At 42.6% G+C, this 21,468-nt stretch overlaps 1 protein-coding gene across 11 annotated transcripts in view; it reads left to right on the top strand.

Annotated features, from left to right (window-relative positions):
• NCOA2 (nuclear receptor coactivator 2) overlaps positions 1 to 17,715 on the top strand; it is a 284,225-nt gene extending 266,510 nt beyond the window's left edge. For all 11 annotated transcript variants that reach the window (XM_043879374.1, XM_043879380.1, XM_043879370.1 and 8 more), the window contains 7 exons: positions 2,120 to 2,398; positions 3,269 to 3,346; positions 5,008 to 5,245; positions 7,406 to 7,583; positions 8,386 to 8,584; positions 12,700 to 12,789; positions 13,829 to 17,715. In XM_043879374.1, coding sequence (XP_043735309.1) covers positions 2,120 to 2,398; positions 3,269 to 3,346; positions 5,008 to 5,245; positions 7,406 to 7,583; positions 8,386 to 8,584; positions 12,700 to 12,789; positions 13,829 to 13,840 — 1,074 coding nt within the window. In that variant the 3' untranslated portion in view covers positions 13,841 to 17,715. The remainder of the gene's footprint in view (positions 1 to 2,119; positions 2,399 to 3,268; positions 3,347 to 5,007; positions 5,246 to 7,405; positions 7,584 to 8,385; positions 8,585 to 12,699; positions 12,790 to 13,828) is intronic.
• Positions 17,716 to 21,468: the final 3,753 nt, after the last annotated feature.

Below are 21,468 nucleotides of genomic sequence, written 5' to 3'. Positions count from 1 at the left end.
AAGTCATTTAAGAGTACTTTATAGCAACAACATAATAACCTAACAGAGTCTCATGAAATAACTTGGAGGACTTTTTTCAGTCTGGCTACGCAGCCCAATTGGTATGAAGCAGGCATCCTGTTTTCCAGTAGAAAGATCACAGGCTCGCTGCCATCTTCTTCTTTTCTCATCATGAATCATCTTTATTTCTTACTGCTAAGAAGTACCTTCCAGGATTTGATCTGCTTCCTGGACGTATGACATGTTGTGAGGGTCTGTGAGAAGGGTGGTGCCGAGTCATGGGAGACTTTCTCTGAAACATTAAAACTAGTCTTGTCATAATCCCCACATTCAGCAGACAGAAGTGGGAGTTAAGACTTGTCAATTCATACTGAGAACAGCAGAATGGAAAGAAATGACTTGAGGTTGCATGATATAACCTGAATAAATCAAGAGAGGAAAATGGAGTTGAAGTATTTCCTGTGTGGCTGGTTTGCTTTGCCTTTTAGTGCTGGTGAGAATTTAGCATTCAGCATTGTTATCCCTGAGTTTCGTCTAAGTGACATTTAAAGATGTGATTCTTGGGGTTGCTGCGTGACTCAGGCATTGTTTTTATCAAAACTGGTGTCATTTCATCATTTAATATCTTCAGTCTTCTTTTTTTATTTGTGTTTCTATGTTGTCTCATCAAATCCATCCTTATATTACCTGAATTATAGTAATAATGATTATTAGGTAAAGTTGGGGAAATGTAGAACACAAATGGGCTTTATTTGTAGTCATCAGAGTTGTGTGTTTTCTTTAAAAATGGAAATTACTTAAACTTTCTCTCTTTTAAAGATGGGCCAAAACTTCAAGATCTGAGATGGTTTTGTGGATATACTTAGAGCAGTAATTCAACAGTGGATGGTTCCCATGAGTGGGCTCCACATTTTAAAAACTATTATGCACAAGAGGATAGGCCCAGTTCTCACGGTTAAACTTGATCTAAGGGCGGGATTCTGGGTGTCCCCAGGCCTGCTTTCACATTAGTAGACTAGCTTAAGGAAAACCTAAGATGTTACTGTGCTTAAAGCACACCTGAGAGATGATTTTGCAGTTGGGTCCTTCCCTCCTATCTGTTGGGAGGTTCGTAGCAGAAGGAAGAATGAGCCAAGTGCACCCTCTGGATTTGCGGTCATTTTAGGGCCACCTGGGCTGAAGGTGTCGCCCCTGGGAAATTCTGGATTTTCTGTACCCACTCCATTCTGAGGCAGATAGATGGGGTAGCTCTAAGAAGTCAAGAAGGACGAACACATTAGACACATCTAGTAGGAAATAAGATGGTGGGACTTCCCTGGGGGTCCAGCGGTTAAGAATTCACCTTCCAAGGCAGGGGGACGTGGGTTTGATCCCAGGTCAGGAACCTAAGATCTCACATGCTACAGGGCAGCTAACCCTTTGTGCCACACCTAGAGAAGCCCCTGCACTACAACAAAGACCCAGCACAGCCAAAAAAAGAAAAAGGAAAGAAGATGGTGGCAGAACATGGACCGTGTAGGGAATTCTGACAACCACAGAAAACAGTCAGATACAGGCAGCGTGTCACACTGGGGTAAATCACAGACTCAACTGGAACCTACTCCTTACCTGCCGGGCAGGCTTGCTGCAGTTTACCACACATCTCCAAGTCTCACTTTAACTGTCTGCAAAATGGGAATAATAGCGGTGGGCACCCCAACACTGCTGACCCCAGCCAGGTATCAAGGCAGTTGTCTACTTGAAGTGATTTATACAGCTGTGAATAGCAGTCGGAACACTGAACACACCTGGGGGACATTTGCATTTTCAGGTTCAGGTCAGTCAGATTGGTGGTGTGAGTAGGAAGCTTTCTATACTCATGACCACTTCCCCCTTCCCTGGGAAGAAGGGTTGCTGGGAGTCAGGCCTGAACCCTGCTTCTTGCCTCAAGTAACTGGCTGTTTTGAACAAAGAGGCATTTTCTCGGAAGACAAGTGGAGTCAGGGTCGAAGTACTTTTGTGCCGTAAGTACAACAGCAGAAGCTTCAGAGACCGGGCAGTGAGAGGAAAGTCTTATGTTCACTCTGCAGTTTCTGCTGGTTTTATTTATGTGTTGGTCATCTGGGGGCTTTCTCTTCAGAGCCAAGGTGTGGACCCGGAGCAGTTCTCCAATCAGGATTCCAGCCTCATGCTAGAGCAGAAGACCCCTGTGTTCCCGCAGCAGTATGCGTCTCAGGCGCAGATGGCCCAGGGCAGCTACACACCCATGCAGGATCCAAACTTCCACACCATGGGACAGCGGCCCAGTTACGCCACCCTCCGCATGCAGCCCCGGCCTGGCCTCAGGCCCACGGGCCTTGTGCAGAGCCAGCCCAACCAGCTGAGGCTTCAACTGCAGCATCGCCTCCAAGCACAGCAGGTGTGTTCCTGGCCACTACCCAGAAAGTCGGGGTGGGGGGACACGGTGAAGGTGGATGTGAGATGGCACAAGAATGGGGGGTCCTTTTGGGGGCTTAAGTCTCATTCTGTCCTAAGACAGTGAAGATGTTGCCATGATCGTACAGCTTTCATGCTCATTTTCTTCCTTCCCTTCTTTCTTGCTTCTCTGCTGACTCCACTCCAGCTAGAGCAGCTCTCCTCTGATTTCCTAGCTTGGTGATTTACTGAGGGACTGACCTTGAGTTCTCTAAGCCTCAGTGTTTCCATCTATAAAATGGGGCTGTTAACAGTCTAGGGCTATATGTATGGGTTGATAGGACCCAGCACAGTTTCTGGCCCCAAGTGAGTACCCAGGACACCGGGAGCTCCTGCTCTGAGTCCTATCTTGTGGTCAAAATCGTGGCTTTTAGCAGAATGGTGGCAGAGGGGTAGTGCATTGTGGAGTAGTTATTTTGCTCAAGAAAGTATGCTCTCACTGAAGCAAGCCTGGACAGATTTCTGTCATATAGTAAATAACAGTATTTAGCCTTTAAAAATCTCCCCTCTTTCTTTCCCTCTGCTTTTTTCCCTAATCTTCCTTTTGGCTCTTCTTCTGATCATTCTACTCTTTTTCTCCCTTACAAACAGTGTACTTTCCAAACTGTCCAAAATAACTTCTCGGCTACAAGCAGTGGGGAGCATCCCTTGATAGCTAGCTTTACAAGAGTATCCAGCTACACACTGTGTGGTTTCAATATCCAGCAGCATGTGTATGTTGGTTTTGGGGGCTGGGGGAGGTTTCTTGAGGTGGGAATTTGAAGTAAAATATATCTGTTTAAAAGTGTATTGATTGCCACGTATATGCATTTAGAATCGCCAGCCACTTATGAATCAAATCAGCAACGTTTCAAACGTGAACTTGACTCTGAGGCCTGGAGTACCCACACAGGTAAGGGGCAAACAAGCTGTCAGCTTTCACTGTATCCACTTAATCTGTCTCATCATTTCTTCCCCCTTGATATCCCATGTAAAGTAACTTAGAAGGCCATAACATAGATCTAGATACACATGATGGAGGTCATGCTATTTGCTTATCGGTCTAGTCTTTTGCCTTTGTGGTTCCCTCCCCATCACTGCCACTTTTGTTGCTCCATATGGTCAGTTATCATTATGCACACTGATTGTGTTCAGTCCTGGGTTTCCCTGATGGCTCAGTGAGTAAAGAACCTGCCTGCAATGCAGGAGACCACAGGGGATGCAGGTTCAGTTCCTGAGTCAGGAAGATCCCCTGGAGGAGGAAATGGCAAGCCACTCCAGTATTCTTGCCTGGAGAATCACATGGACAAAGGAGCCTGGGCTACGGTCCACAGGGTCACAACGAGTTGGACAGGACTGAGCAAGCAAATCAGTTGGACTGACTAAGCAAGCAAGCAAAGTTACTGCCAACACTGAATTGGCAAATATTGAACCGTTGCTCCTAGGAGAAATAAAGTGTTCAGTTTGTTTGAGCCTCTGGTCACGTTTTCATCAGTCAGTCCATGTGTTTTTCTGTTTGAGGACACCTTTTGTAATGTATATTGTTGATTCATTAACATCAAACTCAAAGCCAACAGCACCATAACTCCCGCTTGAATGAAGCTCATCTCACTCACAGTTTCCCCCACAAGGCACATCCGCCTCCTGGACTTTTTTAGGACACTAGATAGTCCTTCAGCGCTAGTCTGAGGAACCATTTTAAACAGCAGAGTCCCTGATGAAAAGCACAGCAGTGTGAAAACCGTGGAACTAAGTCGTCCACAAGAAGAGCACTTGTCTGCAGCGTGAGAGCTGAAACAAGAACTCATGTCACCTCGTTTCAGCCGTGGGTGGGGATGTGCATGTTGGGCTTCTCACATTTTTTGCTGTTCCACACATATCCGTAAATGACGATGGTGCTGTGAGTATTGGTTCTGGGGTGACAAGTACATGTTAGCGGGTAGGCCAGCTCGCCAGTACGGAATCCACGAATGATGAAGTCGGCTGTGTATGGCCAGGATCCATAACCAGCCTGTCCTGCTCGCTGACAGCAAGCATGGTACCCCTTCCCTCATGCCTCCTTCCCATCCACCCTCCATTCTGGCCTCTGTCACCCTCCTCTCCCTACGTAACCCCCATTCTTCCTGCCTCCGTTCAGCCTTTTCTCAAGTGCTTCAAAGCCACCTTTCGGCAAAGTGACTTGGTGTCCCTTTAGGCTTGAATGTCCCTTAATGAGCCTCTAAACTGCCATCTTCAAGGTTTCTGCACAGTCTTCTTACAGACAGGACTGATGTTACCTTGGGGTCCCGTAGTTAATGCTGTCCTCTCACAGTGAGTCTCCAGTTTATTGATAGTAACACTGAACTTAACCCACATCAGTCATTGCAAGGGTTCCGATTGCTCACTGTGTGTATAGAACTCAGGGCTCACATTCTCCACCTCCGGTTGTTCAGCTCTAAAATGTTCTCTCTTTATTTTCCAAATAATGTTGCGTGAGCCTGTACCCTCTGTTATCCTGCTTCTAACATGCAGTGTCTTTTTCGATCTGTGCCCACCCCCACGTCTTCCTCTGTGTATTGCCCACCCCCATTCCAGGCACCTATTAACGCCCAGATGCTGGCCCAGAGACAGAGGGAAATCCTGAACCAACATCTTCGACAAAGACAGATGCATCATCAGCAGCAGCAGGTTCAGCAGCGAACTCTGATGATGAGAGGGCAGGGGCTGAACATGACTCCCAGCGTGGTCGCTCCCAGTGGCGTGCCGGCAACCATGAGCAACCCCCGGATCCCCCAGGCAAATGCGCAGCAGTTTCCATTCCCTCCAAATTACGGTACGGGACCTAGACCCCCACCACCTTTCACTACTCCTTTCTTCCCAGGGTTCCCCCACTGTCCGGGGTCACAGCTGTTTGTGTGGGTCCCAGATGAACCTGGCTAACCAGGGGATGCTAGGAAACCTGAAAGGGCAGCTGGGGCTCATCAGGAGTCCCCAGGTCCAGTGCAGTATCTTCTGTCTCTCAGCTCAGCTACTACCCTGTCTCTGAGCACAGGTCTTACTTTAAGAATAACCGGACTAGGTGGGCATGTGTAGAGTGCCAGTCATGTGCATGAGCACATACGCATGTCTGTAAACACAGGTGCATGTGCGTATACTTGTGCTTGAAAACCTCTGAGTCTGCTTAAACAAACTGATAGATACAAAACGCTGCAAGATGTATATCCTTTTAAGTGTTACAGACCTTCTATGACTTTAGAAAAACAAAGGCTTCCCTGATGGCTCAGATGGCAAAGAATCTGCCTGCAATACAGGAGGACCCGGGTTTGATGCCAGGGTGGGGAAGATCCCCTGGAGAAGGGAATGGCTACCCACTCCAGTATTCTTGCCTGGGAAATCTCATGGACAGAGGAACCTGGCAGGCTACAGTCCATGGGGTCACAGAGAGTTGGACACGACTAAGCGACTAACACTTCCACTTTGAATATTACACCAAATCTTTAATGAATTGATAATTCTTCAGAAGTGCCTTACAGAAACCACAGTGGACTAGCTCTTCATTTTCTTTGTATTGATTTGTTGTTTAATGTCAATCTTAAGAAACAAGCATGCTGTGTCATAAACATTAATATTTGTGTGCATGTCATATTTGGTTAATAGTTGAATTATTGATAAAAGTTAAGTGCCTACATCAGGGTTAACATTCAAAGTGACTCTCCCCATCTCCCACCAGAGTTCTCTAAAAACAACTACCCAGTCTTTGTGGTGCTTGAAACCTCACATCTCCTATTTCTTTAAAGACACAGAAGGATAATGTGCAGCTTTTTCCTGTGTGATCTTAAGTTTTTCTTTCAGAGCTTATTAAAGTAGTCATTAAATATGCATGTTTTACAAATCTTCTAGGCAAAAATGGGATTACTTTAATGTCATCCCTGAAATTTTCTAAAAAGCTGCCTCCTTTGTTTCCCAACTCTTCCTCTCTTTCTTTTTTGATGATTTAAGAAAGTCTGCTCACAGTTCTTTCTTTCCTTTTAATGTAAACACCATTTGCCTCTAAACTGAACAAGAAGTTTACATGGAGTTTGTTTTTCTTATTCTTGTTAGTCTTGTATAGTGCAAAAGTATCCCAGATACTTGTATAGTGTACAAGTAATCTTATATAGTGTACAAGTAATCTCGTGTAGTATACACGTAATCTTGTATACTATACAAGTATCCTTTATGAATACACAGCAAGCTAATCATGAATGCACTTACTTTTTTAAATTTTGTATTTTTTAGCCATACCGTGTGACTTGTAGAATCCCAGTTCCCTGACTGGGGATCAATCCCAGGCCCTTAACAGTGAAAGTGGAGACTCCTAGCCACTGGACTGCCAGGGAATTCTCATGGTCACTTATTTTTAAAAACATAGCTATCCCATCATACAATAACTTAATTTAATAAAAAAGTATTCAAGTGTGTTGACTTTTTATAGAGAGCCAAACTTTAATCCAATTTAATCCAATTGTAGTGACAAATAAACATTGAAAGACTGTTTCCAGTCAAAGAGAAATATATACATTTGACCCATTCTTGATTTGCAAGGGATATGGTGCAAGAATGGTATTTTCTTTATCTTTAGTCTCGATGGTTAATATGTCTCCTGGGCACGCCTCTAATTACCATAGAGAACCAAGGTATGGAGAGTTTTTCTTCATGCATTTTATCCCAACTTGGAATCTTTTTTAAATGTGTGTAACTTACCAGCACAGGATAGGGTATTTGAAAGTAGTTTTCTTTTTATAAGAAATTTGTTTTTATTTGAAGGATAATTGCTTTACAATATTGTTTTGATTTCTGCCATACCTCAACATGAATTAGCTATAGATGTACATGTGTCCCCTCCCTCATGAAAGTAATTTTCTTTGTGTATTTGATTTGAATGTTCTCTTTTGTCCCCTGCCTCGAAGATAGAACTAACAGTCTCCTTGGGATTTCTTTTCTGTCTTTTAAGGAATAAGTCAGCAGCCTGACCCCGGCTTCACTGGGGCCACCGCACCCCAGAGCCCTCTGATATCACCCCGGCTGGCGCACACCCAGAGCCCCATGCTGCAGCAGTCCCAGGCAAACCCAGCCTACCAGGCCTCCTCGGACATGAACGGGTGGGCACAGGGGAGCATGGGTGCAAACAGGTATGCCACATGTCTGTCTTTTTGATAGAAACAATCACCAGGCAATCTTTCTATAGCCCACCTGCCTCTCTTCTGGAGAGTTCTTCTTTGTTTAAGCAAACAATACCAAGTAAACATCTGCTTTTCCTAGGGCAGAAGGTACCAGAATTTACCAAACCCTAGCTTAATATTTTTGCCTTGGGATTAAAAGGAACCCGCGCCCCCCCCCCCCCCACAAGAAGGTAGAACCCCCAGTGTATGAGAGCAAGGGCCGGGGAAGGCAGTGGCCTGGAGGCCACCCTCCTATCCTGTGTGCGTATTCAGTTGCTTCCGTCATGTCCAGCTCTTTGCAGCACTACAGCACAGCAGGCTCCTCTGTCCGTGGGCTTCTCCAGGCAGGAATACTGGAGTGGGTTGCCATGCCCTCCTCCAGGGGTCTTCCTGACCCAGGGATTGAACCCACATCTCTTACGTCTCCTGCATTGGCAGGCACGTTCTTTACCACTAGCACCACCTCGGAAGCCCACCCCCCTATCAGTGCAGGTAATAAAGGCAAACAGAAACCTTGTCTGGTGCAGACATGAGAGTGCAAAGTGTCCCTCCAGACTTTGTCCAGCACCCCAGCATGGTGATGCTGGGGACAGCTCAGAACGCAGTGACCCCTGCAGCTTGGCTGAGCCCTTCCCCTGCCGTCTCTGATCTCACCATCTCCTGGCCATCACCCCATGCTGCACTCCCCAGGTTCTCTCAGCCTAGCTTTATGCATCCTGCCTCCCTGTTTGCCCAAGGGCTCTAACATTTTAATTTTTCACTGTGTTTCTAGCATGTTCTCGCAACAGTCCCCTCCACACTTCGCACAGCAGGCGAACACCAGCATGTACAATAACAATATGAACATCAATGTATCCATGGCGACCAACACAGGCGGGATGAGCAACATGAACCAGATGACCGGACAGATCAGCATGACCTCAGTGACCTCCGTGCCTACGTCAGGGCTGTCCTCCATGGGTCCCGAGCAGGTGAGCACCCCAAGGAGAAACCACCCTCAGTTTCCTGATTGCAACTTCCTGTCTGTTTCTGCTATTAAATGAGTCTTTCCATGTGCTTAACATCTGCCATTAACTCCCACATTTATTTTGAAGAGTATTTTTTCACCTTACCATCACTAGTGTTAGTACAATTAACAGAAATACTTGTTGATGATGAAATAAACACAAAAGGATCCCTGACAGCTCAAAAATCTTTTAAAATATTTCTTAACTTTCTTGTCTTCTAAGTTTTTCTCTTATTTGAAGGATTTTGCAGTATCAAAAATGAATGTCAAAAAATGGAGTGACGAAATGTGCTTTCTTAAATAGTTACATTTGGGGATTTTTCTTTTTTTTTTTAAGGATGATACCAACATTTATTATATTTGGTGTTTTGTATGTATTGAATATATGTGTATATTTATATGTATTAAATAATATGTAATAATATATCATTATATCCATATGCATCATCTGTGTTTTATAAGTAATTCAACTCATATTTGGGGATTTTCAAGAACTGATGTTTTTTTCTCCTAAATATAAAACCAGATGAAGGGAGCTCCTTGGCAGTCCAGTGGTTAGGACTCTGCTTTCACTGCTGAGGGTGCAGATTCAGTCCCTGGTCAGGGAACTAAGATTCCACAAGTCACGCAGCATGGCCAAAGACGGACAGGGGGTGGGAAACGATCGTTGTTCTAATTTGCACTCAAAAAAGTAAACATGTAAAGACATAAGATACAATGGTCATCTGAGTTAAATTCATCCATTCCAGTCCATTTTAGTTCACTGATTCCTAAAATGTCGATGTTCACTCTTGCCATCTCCTGTTTCAGTTCAGTTCAGTGGCTCAGTCGTGTCTGACTCTTTGCGACCCCAATCTCCTGTTTAACCAGTTACAATTTGCCTTGATTCATGGATGGACCTAACATTCCAGGTTCCTAGAAATATTGCTGTTCTTTGGAAGAAGTGGAGTAGCCGTCATAGTCAACAAAAGAGTCTGAAATGCAGTACTTGGATGCAGTCTCAAAAACAACAGAATAATTGATCTCTGTTCATTTCCAAGTCTAACCATTCAATATCACAGTATTCCAAGTCTATGCCCCGACCAGTAATGCTGAAGAAGCTGAAGTTGAACGATTCTATGAGGACTTACAAGACCTTCTAGAACTAACACCAAAAAAAGATGTCCTCTTCATTATAGGGGACTGGAATGCAATAGTAGGAACTCAAGAGCTACCTGGAGTAACAGACAAATTTGACCTCGGAGTACAAAGCGGAGCAGGTCAAAGGCTAACAGACTTTTGCCAAGAACACACTGGTCACAGCAAACACCCTTTTCCAACAACACAAGAGAAGACTCTACACATGGACATCACCAGATTGTCAATACCGAAATCAGATTGATTATATTCTTTGTGGCCAAAGATGGAGAAGCTCTATACAGCCAGCAAAAACAAAACCGGGAGCTGACTGTGGCTCAGATCATGAACTCCTTGTTGCCAAATTCAGACTGAAATTGGAGAAAGTTTGGAAAACCACTAGGCCATTCAGCAATGACCTAAGTCAAATCCCTTATGGTTATACAGTGGAAGTGACAAATGGATTCAAGGGATTAGATCTGATAGACGTACCTGAAGAACTATGGACGGAGGAATATTGTACAGGAGGCAGTGATCAAGACCATCCCCAAGAAAAAGAAATGCAAAAAGGCAAAATGGTTGTCTGACAAGGCCTTACAAATAGCCGAGAAAAGAAGAAAAACTAAAGGCAAAGGAAAAAAGGAAAATATAACATTTGAATGCAGAGTTCCAAAGAATAGCAAGGAGAGATAAGAAACCCTTCCTCAGTGATCAATGCAAAGAAATAGAGGAAAACAACAGAATGGGAAAGACTAGAGATCTCTTCAAGAAAATTAGAGATACCGAGGGAACATTTCATGCAAAGATGGGCACAATAAAGGACAGAAATGGTATGGACCTAACAGAAGCAGAAGATATTAAGAAGAGGTGGCAAGAATACACAGAAGAACTAAACAAAAAAGACCTTCATGACCCAGATAATCACGATGGTGTGATCACTCACTCAGAGCCAGACATCTTGGAATGTGAAGTCAAGTGGGCCTTAGGCCTTAGGCCATAGCATCACTATGAACAAAGCTAGTGGAGATGATGGAATGCCAGTTGAACTATTTCAAATCCTGAAAGATGATGCTGTGAAAGCGCTGCACTCAATATGTCAGCAAATATGGAAAACTCAGCAGTGGCCACAGGACTGGAAAAGGTCAGTTTTCATTCCAATCCCAAAGAAAGGCAATGCCAAAGAATGCTCAAACTACCACACAATTGCACTCATATCACACACTAGCAAAGTAATGCCCAAAATTCTCCAAGCCAGCTTCAACAGTACGTGAACCGTGAACTTCCAGATGTTCAAGCTGGATTTAGAAAAGGCAGAGGAACCAGAGATCAAATTGCCAACATCCATTGGATCATTGAAAAAGCAAGAGAATTCCAGGAAAATGTCTATTTCTGCTATATTGACTACGCCAAAGTCTTTGACTGTGTAGATCACAACAAACTGTGGAAAATTCTTCAAGAGATGGGAATACCAGACCACCTGACCTGCCTTCAGAGAAATCTATATGCAGGTCAAGAAGCAACAGTTAGAACTCAACATGGAACAACAGACTGGTTCCAAATAAGAAAAGGAGTACATCAAGGCTATATATTGTCACCCTGCTTATTTAACTTATATGAAGAGTACATCATTTGAAATGCCAGGCTGGATGAAACACAAGCTAAAATCAAGATTGCTAGGAGAAATATAAATAACCTCAGATACTCAGATGACACCAACCTATGGCAGAAAGCAAAGAAGAACTAAAGAGCCTCTTGATGAAAGTGAAAGAGGAGAGTGAAAAAGTTGGCTTAAAACTCAACATTCAGGAAACTAAGATCATGGCATCCAGTCCCATCATTTCATGGCAAATAGATGGGGAAACAGTGACAGACTTTATTCTTTTTCGGCTCCAAAATCACTGCAGATGGTGACTGCAGCCATGAAATTAAAAGACGCTTGCTCCTTGGAAGAGGAGCTATGACCAACCTAGACTGCATACTTTACCAACAAAGGTCTATCTAGTCAAAGCTATGGTTTTTCCAGTAGTCATGTATGGATGTGAGAGTTGGACTATAAAGAAAGCTGAGTGCAGAAGAATTGATGCTTTTGCACTGTGGTATTGGAGAAGACTTGAGAGTCCCTTGGACTGCAGGGAGATCCAGCCAGTCAATCCTAAAGGAAATCAGTCCTGAATATTCATTAGAAGAACTGATACTGAAGCTGAAACTCCAATACTTTGGCCACCTGATGCAAAGAACCAACTCACTAGAAAAACCCTAATGCTGGGAAAGATTGAAGACAGGAGGAGAAGTGGACAACAGAGGATGAGATGGTTGGATGGCATCACCAACATGATGAACGTTGAGTTTGAGCAAGCTCCAGGAGTTGGTGATGGACAGGAAAGCCTGGCGTGCTGCAGTCCATGGTGTCGCAAAGAGTCGGACAAGACTGAGTGACTGACCTGAACTGAAAGACATAAGAATGTTTCTAATATTATTATCTCTGTTGAATTTCTATATAGAATGCAAATAAAAATTGTGAAGGCAGCCAGTGTATTTATAGGGGCTTCTCAGGTGATGCTAGCGGTAAAGAACCCACCTGCCAGTGCAGGAGACCTGAGAGATGGGGGTTTGATCCCTGGGTCAAGAAAATCCTCTAGAGAAGAAAATGGCAACCCACTCTAGTATTCTTGCCTGGACAATCCCATGGACAGAGGAGCCTGTCAGGCTACAGTCCATGGGGTCGAAGAGAGTCGGACACAACTGAGAGTCTGAGCGCAGCACATTTTCACATCCCTCCACACTCCCCCCAGAACTCGCATGTGGGAGACTAGATAAGGGAGGTGGCCTTCTGTCTGTCGTCCTTTCTCCTGCTAATTCTGCTCCTAGAAACACAGCAGAAGGTTGGTGGGTGGCTGCTCCCCAGTAGGCATATGGATGTCTCTCCAGATAAAGCCACATCCTGTCCTGTCCTGTCGCCCTCAGGTGAATGACCCTGCTCTGAGGGGAGGCGGCCTTTTCCCTAGCCAGCTGCCTGGAATGGACATGATTAAGCAGGAGGGAGACGCATCACGGGTAAGAAACAACAGAGGAAAAAACCCATGGCTGTGAATATTCCATAGACTAGAATTGGCACAGACACGTTGTCAGCCAGTAGACTGAGGAGAAATGTGTAACATGGACTTCCCTAGCGGTCCAGTGGCTAAGACCCTGCCCTTCCAATGCAGGAGCTACATGCTGTGCAATGCCTCCAAAAAAGGGGGGGGTGGGGATCTAATTTTATTGGATATATAATGATGTTTGTGTAATTTATTTATTTATTTAAGCTCATTTTAATTGAGCTGATGGTGGCATATGATTTAAAAACACCCATTTTGCCCTGGAATGGAATAGCAAAGCAAAAAATGAAATAGCAGAGAATTAGTCATGTTAGCACAAACTTTGATTTGTTTCTGAATTGTAACATTTGATTTTCAGAAGGATGAAGAGGAACTAGCTTCTAATTGTTCTCTCTCCCTTAATTAAGTCTAAGTTCATTCCAAGGGGAAGGCTCCTGCAGGTCATATGGTGCAGGGCATTCAGAAGATCTAGGGGTGGACCTCCCTGCTGGTTCAGTGGCTAAGACTCCACTCTCCCTTAATTAAGCCTAAGTTTATTCTAAGTGTTCTAGATTTCATTTTATTTAAGCAACAATCTTAAAATCTTACCTATATTATTTCTTTATCACCTTAAACACTTTTTCTAAGAAGAGTGATCTTACTGTGTCCAACTAAATCTTGAAACAGTACTGAGAACCCACCTGAGTTGGGAGCCTGGTGGCAGGCCTGTTAACAAAGGGAAGGGCTCTCAACAATTTGGCACAGGTGAGGGGGCCTCTTAAGGTAGAAAATGTTGTCCCTAGCAGTGGATAACTCTATTTTCAAGTTCTCTCTTAAGTGAGAAAATGTAGAATTGTTGTTGAATTTCCTACAAAACAAACAAAAAAAAGTGGATGCAACCTTTGTTATTGGCGTTACTTAAAATGACCAAGTAGTCTGATGTTTTCATGCTGGGCCTCATGCTGGTTTTACCAAAAATTCTGAGCCATCACAACTTTCTCCTTATTTTCCCACAGAAATACTGCTGACACTGAAGGTAGCTGGTTGCTTCTTTCTTCAGCTGACTGGGCTCACTTGCTCAAGACACTTACCAATCTGGAGAGCTGCGTCTCTTCGTTTCGACCCAACCGACCTGCCATCCAGCCCTGCCCGAGCAAGATGAGCTGACGGGCCGAGTCCCTTGGCTGCTCCTGGAGGAGCCGCCTGTCACGTTGACAGATGGCCTGCAGCTCGCGTCCGGACAGTTGTCAGTCTGTTCACTGCATTCACCTTAGTGCAACTTAGATCTCTCCTGCAGAGTAAATGTTGACAGGCAGACTTTACACCCATGTCAGATTGAATGTATCTAAATGTATGTATTTAAGGAAAACAACCCATGCTCTTGTTCTCTTCCTGTCTGGCTCCAGACACTGGTTTCTTGCTTTGTTTTCCCTGGCTAACCAGTCCAAAAGATTAAGATTTCATCTGGGGGAAAGAAAAGATTTAAAAAAAAAAAAAAATCAAACTAAAGATGTTTTAAGCTAAGCCTGCCTCTGGGATAAGCAGGACAGACACCATGGACCCTGCCGTATGTACAGACATGCCCAAGAAGTGAAGACCAAGACATCGTAGTTGTATCTTTGTAGAAAGCTCTCAAGACGGTGTTGAAAAGCATTTCCAAAAAAAAAAAGAAAAGCATTTCCAGTTCCTGAACAGATGAAAAAGAGCCTGTGGGAGGGCTGTTAACATTAACAAGTCCTTCTTCCTCTTTTTTTTTAATTTCTTTGATTCAAACCAAACTAGTTCGCCCAAATCATGAATTAAAAAGAAATTGATTTCCAAATTCAATGTGCTTTAGATCCATCAGAAGCTTGAATCAGCGCCTCTTCTTCCATCTGATCCTTCCCTTCCTCCTCTGCCTCCCTCATTCTTTTTTTTTTTTTTTTTTTTAATAAACGCAACAGAAACCAGGTAAGCCCTTTATTATTTCCTTCCATGTTTTGCCAGCCACTTACCAACCGCTAACTCTGAAATTCCAGAAAAAATGCATTGACTGGAAGGAGAGGAGCAAAGTTAGGACTCGAAACCCATCAGACTTTGGACACCTGCCGGGGAAGTGTGTTCATTCTGTTCCCCAGCGACACTGGCCCCCACACGGGAGAAAACCATAGTGTGCTTAAAATTGACCGCAGGCATCAGGACAGAGTTCACCTCCGCCATGTGTTTTTTATTTTGTTTTTTTTAGCAGTGCTGACTTAATAAGCTGAAGTTTTGTAAGGTACATAAAATCCAATTTATATGTAAACAAGCAATAATTTAAGTTGAGGACTTAAGTGTTTTAATTGTGTAATTTTTGTGAGGTATACATATTGTGGAATCGAATCCAAAATGAGGTACTTCAGTGTTACAATTAGATATCTTCATAGCAGTGTCTCCTGAAAGTGTTTTGTAAAGGCTCTCAAGCCCTCGATTAGACCTAATTTGTAGACTTAAGACTTTTTATTTTCTAAATCTTGTGATTCTGCTCATAAGTCATTTATCTAATCTATCTGATATGCAGCCGCTGTAGAAACCAATTCTTGATTTTTATATGTTTATATTCTTTCTTAATGAACCTTAGGAAGACTACATGTTACTAAGCAGGCCACTTTTCTGGTTGTTTTTCTTGCCCACTCTGGTAGGGGAATAATCTTTTCTTAATTGGCATCAGTTTCAGACAACTGTAATACCAAGAAACTGGTGACCTTTTTTGAGCTATTTCTCCCCAACTCCTAAGACACCTACTTTCTTACCTAAATTTCAGAATGATGTCTTTTTGATGTCTAAAAAGCAAAGCATTTTATATCTCGTTAGCCAGGCCTTTTAGGAGCAGAGAAGTCTTTTTTCCTTGAAATTTGATTGTTTATTTGTGGCAGGGTGAAAAATACACAAACTACCCCTACTTCTATGTGTATCTCTGTCTATATGGACAGATACCGGAAGTATAGAAAGAGATATAGCCCAAAGATAAATGGTTAAGTAGACAGTCTGAAAGCGTGGCTCCGTGCTAAAGAAATGTCCTGGGAAATCTGCATTTCGCTACTTTTTTTCCCACTTAGGGGGTCTCACTATAGGAAGGTGGCCCAGGAACAGCACTTCTTGGGGGCCACCAATTCACAGTCCCCCCGTCAAAAGGCTCTGCTTTTCTCAACCAAACCATTGGGTCACCCAACTGTGATGGAGAAACACGGGCAGACATCGGCCCCAGCTCACAGTCCTCACTGGCACCATGAGGCTTACGTCACTCTCGGTGTCACATGACCAGTTTCCAGTTGATGTTTAGAAACGTGAATTAGAATGACTTGAACTTCACACAGCACAGAAGAGAAAATGGAGTTTAAGCTGGATTTGTTTGCTTTGGGTTGGAAGTCCCTTTCCACTAGAACACTGTCCAAAAATCCCTGTGTCCCTTTTCTTGTTTAACCCTCTGCCCACTGTGTTCTCCTATCAGTCCCAGTTCAGACAGATCTGATCTGCAAACCTCCCATTCCGGTCATTGGGAATAATTCATAATCATTGCCATTTTGAAGGAAGAGAGATGATCAGTTCTCTTACGGCTTAGATCAGGTCATGGGTTTTTACATCTAATTAAGAAAAGTCAGTGAAGGAATCCTCTGATCACATTGATCGTGATAGAAGCAAAGGCCAAACCAGTCCCTCCATGATCAGTATTTCTCATGGTGTACACAATAAACTTGTTAGACCGAGTACTCGGTTTTCGTTTAATAGAACAAATAATCAGTGTTTTACTTATATTACTAAATGTGAAAAACACATAATGTGAAAAGTATACATACATTAACTTGGTTGTGAAGCTCATCTACGTGTTCATGTAACGTGGTAAGTTGAAAAAGTGAAGTGAGCTGTTTTCCTGCAATGAATTTGTTGGACTCAAAAGATGAAGATGCCCCCTCCCACGTGTATCTCTTATGGCCTGTAACCATTGAAAGCAATGTTTTTGCAGTTTATATAATGCAGTTTTTAATGTGTTTAAAAACGGAGTTCCTATGGGCTTAACACATGAAATGGGTGGCACAGATCCCCTTGCAGAACCCAAAGATACACAATCAATTTTGAAATGCAACTTAAGCCATTAATTGTTGGTGTGAATTTAAAATTTTCTAGTATTTGTATGGTAGTATGCTGCCTCCGAGCAAAGCATTCTCTGCACAAAAGAAAATTACTGTAGTGGCTTCGATTTTAATTAGAATTTTCTCCCTGGTGTTTCTTTATAGACTAAAACGAAACCTTTTAAGTTTCTTACTACAGGTAAAAGCTATGTGCAAGAACCTCAAAATGCTAAAATCTAGCATAATGCCTTAGATCTGTTTTTAAGTCTTGTATATTCCTACATAGCTGTCCGATGTATTATATTTGTATAGTGAACTGTGTACAATTTTTTGAATAAGTGCATCATCACTTAACCTTTATGTTGTTGAATGGTGATGATGATACATTTCTTCAAACATTTAACTGTCTTTTTTTTTTTCTTATGCCATTTGTGGTTTTATTTGTACAGTTCCTCATGAAGTTGCATCTGAGATGTGTGTATATGAAAAGATTATACAAGGGTAAAATTAAGCAATATATTAACTATGGTTCTTCAGGAGAAAGCTTACAGTGTTTCAGGTTGTGATTTATTTTCAAAATGGAGTTGACTCCAAACATCACTTTGTTCACCTGCATTGATGTTTGTATTTCTAGTGTGAGCAGTTTATGCAAAAGGTAGATATATTCAAGAGAAATTTTAAATACATTTATGCAAGTTAATATTGCTTTGCTGATGCTATTTGCTTATTTGATGTTAAATAATGCTATTGTAAATAAAGAATTCTGTTGTTATTGCATCATTTAATAAATTTTAATGCCTTCGGGTTTTACATGGCTTTGAAGATTTTCTTGAGTTTATATTGTATTCTCATTCACAATTGCAGTTAAACATAAATTACCTGACTTGCCGTTTAATAATTTCTTAGACTTATACAGTAGTTGGCACTGTTCTCAGCATATTAACATTTATTCTCTCAATGTCCCATTTTCTAGATTTTCAGTCTGAAGCCAAGAGCGGTATGTCTTGCTTGAGATTATCTGACAACTTAATGGCAAGTAGAGGTGGAATCTAAATGAATCCTAAATGATGTTATCACCTCTCCTTCCCATTTCTCAAAAAACATTTATGAGAATAATGTGGACTTCTTACCAGCTTATTAAGGTTATACTTTACACATTAGAATAATCATGATGGTTTTAATAGATTGGCTTATTAATAGTCAATAAGCAATGCAAGTACAATATTTAAAACCCAGGTCATAAACTACATGAAATAGTAAATCTGGAATTATTTTTTAAAATATACCAAAACTGAAATGAATGATGAGAAAAATCTATGCTATTCACCATATTAGCAAAGTAAAAGAAGAATTAAAAAAAAAAAAAAGATGAACTTAATAGACACTGTTGAATAAATTTGCATAGGATAAATTTCAGCCCCCATACATGACAAAATCTCAAGGAAAAGTCAAGTCACTCAGCAAAGTGAATGTCCTAAAGTTGTTTAAAGTTATTTGATACAATCCCACTGTGACTTCATGATGAAATACTAAGAATTGAAATCAGAACAAAATAAGTAGCCCACTACCCATGCTAAGAAATTAGGTTGTCAGGACTTCCCTGGTCCAGTGGCTAAGATTCTGAGCTCCCAATACAGAAGGCCCAGGTTCGATCCCTGGCAGGGAACTAGATTCCACATGCCTTAACTAAAGATCTTGCATGCCATGACAAAATCGAAGATCTGTGTGCCACAACAACTAAGACCCGGTAAAGTCAAATAAAATATTTAAAAGAAATGGGTATCACTGGTGGAATAGAGGAGGGAAAACATTTTCAGCCCATTTAACCATCTATGGGAAAGCCAAAATAAATCTACCTACCCACTCTAGGGGTACCCAGGTGGCACTAATGGTAAAGAATCCTGCCAAGGACAGGAGACTTGCAGGAGATGCAGGTTCGATCCCTGGATCCAGAAGATCCCCTGGAGTAGGGAATGACAGGCCACTCTAGCATTCTTGCCTGGAAAAGTCCATGGACAGAGGTGCAATGTCTACAGTCCATGGGGCCATAAAGAGTTGGACACAGCTGAGCACCAGCTCTTAGAACGAGTAGAAAAGTTCAATCAGGTGTCTGGAACATAAAAAAATCCCTAACTTCCACTCACACTAATAACTAGTTTTTTAAACCACCATTTACAATAACAAAATAGGATTACATTACACCTAACATAAAGTGGGAAAGACCTTTATGAAGAAAACTATGAAGTTCTACTAAAAGATGGAAAAGACTTGAACAAGGGAGGCATGCCATGAACCTAGAAAAGGAAAGCCCAGGATAAAAAAAAAAACAAAAAAAAAAACACACATCAATTCCTGCCCCTACATCATTGCAATTCAAGTGCACATCAGAAAAGTAGTGTACATTTAGAAGATAAGATGCACAATAATGGAAATGTTATAAAAGAAAAACGACTTCCAGAAACATTTTAAAACACTGGTGAGGGGGCTTCCCTGGTGGCTCAGTGGTAAAGAATCTTCCTACCAAGGCAGGAGATACAGGTTCGATCCCTTGTCCAGGAAGATCCCACATGCCGAGAAGCAACTGAGCCAGTGCTCTAGAGTCTGGGAGCTGCATCTACTGAGCCCATGTGCCACAACTGCTGAAGCCTGTGCACTGCAACAGGAGAAGCCAATTAATGAGAAGCCCTCGCACCACAACTAGAGAGTAGCCACCCTCCCCTCCACCCCTCGCCACAACTAGAGAGGAGCCTGCCAGCAACAAAGACCCGGCACAACCAAAAGTGAATAAACAAATGAGAAAAATTATTTTAAAAGAAACATACCGGTGAGCATTGCAGAGTACTTACACAGAACTGGCTAAATAACTCAGAAGAAGATTATAGAGCCCAGAGACAGGTCGCTGTATATAGGTAAGTATATGATAGAGATGCCATTTCTAATCAGTGGGAATCTGTTCCCCCCTCCCCCCAAAAAAAGGTGTTGAGACAGTTGGCCACGTTTGGAGAAAATACCAAGTTAAACCCCTTCCTCACAATATTAACATGGATCCAGGGTGTAAACATAATGAAATATAAAACTAGAAAAATACATGTTTACATTGTTGGAAAAGTAAAGTCATTCTTAAGGACAAAATACAAAAATTATTAAAAATAAATTTATAAAAATTAATATTCTGTCAAAAAAAGTCAAGACATAGCAAATGTAATAGGAAACAAACTAGTGTTAGCATAATCTAACATGTGTGCATGCATACTCAGTCATGTCTGACTCTTTGGGACCCCCATGAACTGTAGCCTGCTGGGCTCCTCTGTCCATGGGATTTCCCAGGCAAGAGTACTGGAGTGGGTTGTCATTCCCTTTTCCAGGGGATCTTCCCGACCCAGGGACCAGACATGAGTCTCCTACATTGCAGGCAGATTCTTTACTTCTGCACCACCTGGGAAGTCAAACTAACATTAAGAACATTTTTGTCTGGAAGACAGCAAGAAAGCCAGTGTGACTGGAGAAGATAACTGACGGGGTGAGAGGTAGGAGATGAGCACCAAGCAGCAGCCAGGGCCAGACCACGTGAGGTCACATAGGCCAGCCCCCAAGGCAAGCGATGTAGGTTTTAGTCTGTGTAATGAGAAACCTTTGGAAAAGAATTTTCAGCAAGAAAATAACTGAGTTTCCCTGGTGGCTCAGAGGTTAAAGCATCTGCCTGCAACGTGGGTGACCTGGGTTCGATCCCTGGCTCGGGAAGATCCCCTGGAGAAGGAAATGGCAGCCCACTCCAGTATTCTTGCCTGGAGAATCCCATGGACGGAGGAGCCTGGTGGGTCCACAGGGTCGCAAAGAATCAGACACGACTGAGTGATTTTACTTTCACTCTATGGAGAAACATCTCTATGGAAGCCAGCTAATAGGCTACTGAAGACACCAGTTATTAAAAAATAATTAAAAAAAAAAAAAAAGGATTGTAAGTTCCCTGATGGTCCAGTGGTTATACTGCAGGGGGCAAGGATTCCATCCCTGATTGGAGAACTATGATCTTGCATGGTCCTGTGTCACAGAAAGAGAACAAAAAAAAAAAAAAATGGAGCACTGGATGACTTCAATCCAGATCCCTCCACATCCCGCTAAGACAGTAAAGTCCTTTTTACAAAAGCATAAACCCACAAGGATAAAGGTAATAGGAACAGAAACCAACAAAGTCTGGCAGTTGAAAGCAGATGGAAGAGTGGTCACTCACTTGTAGACCTAATGACAAAGCTAAACGCTGAGCCAGAAGTGAGAGAGTAACAGCAAGAAGCAAACAAAAGTTTCACCGTGGAATTTCTTAAAGGCTCGGGAATGAGCAGGTACCTCTGGATGTGGGCATGAGAAGCCGAGATAAGAAGCTGGCCGATCGCTCCAAACAGGCAACCTTCCTCCTGGGCAGCAGAATGGAAGTGTATTCTCCAGAAAAGTTTAACAGTGATTAGGGGATGGTGAAAGTAGCTCAGTTGTGTCTGACTCCCTGCCACTCCATGGACTCATAGCCCACCAGGCTCCTCTGTCCATGAGAGTCTCTAGGCTAGAACACTAGA

This window comes from Cervus elaphus, chromosome 21, assembly GCF_910594005.1.
Source record: "Cervus elaphus chromosome 21, mCerEla1.1, whole genome shotgun sequence".
Taxonomy (NCBI): Eukaryota; Metazoa; Chordata; class Mammalia; order Artiodactyla; family Cervidae; genus Cervus; species Cervus elaphus.
This window is presented reverse-complemented; position numbering and strand designations above follow the sequence as displayed.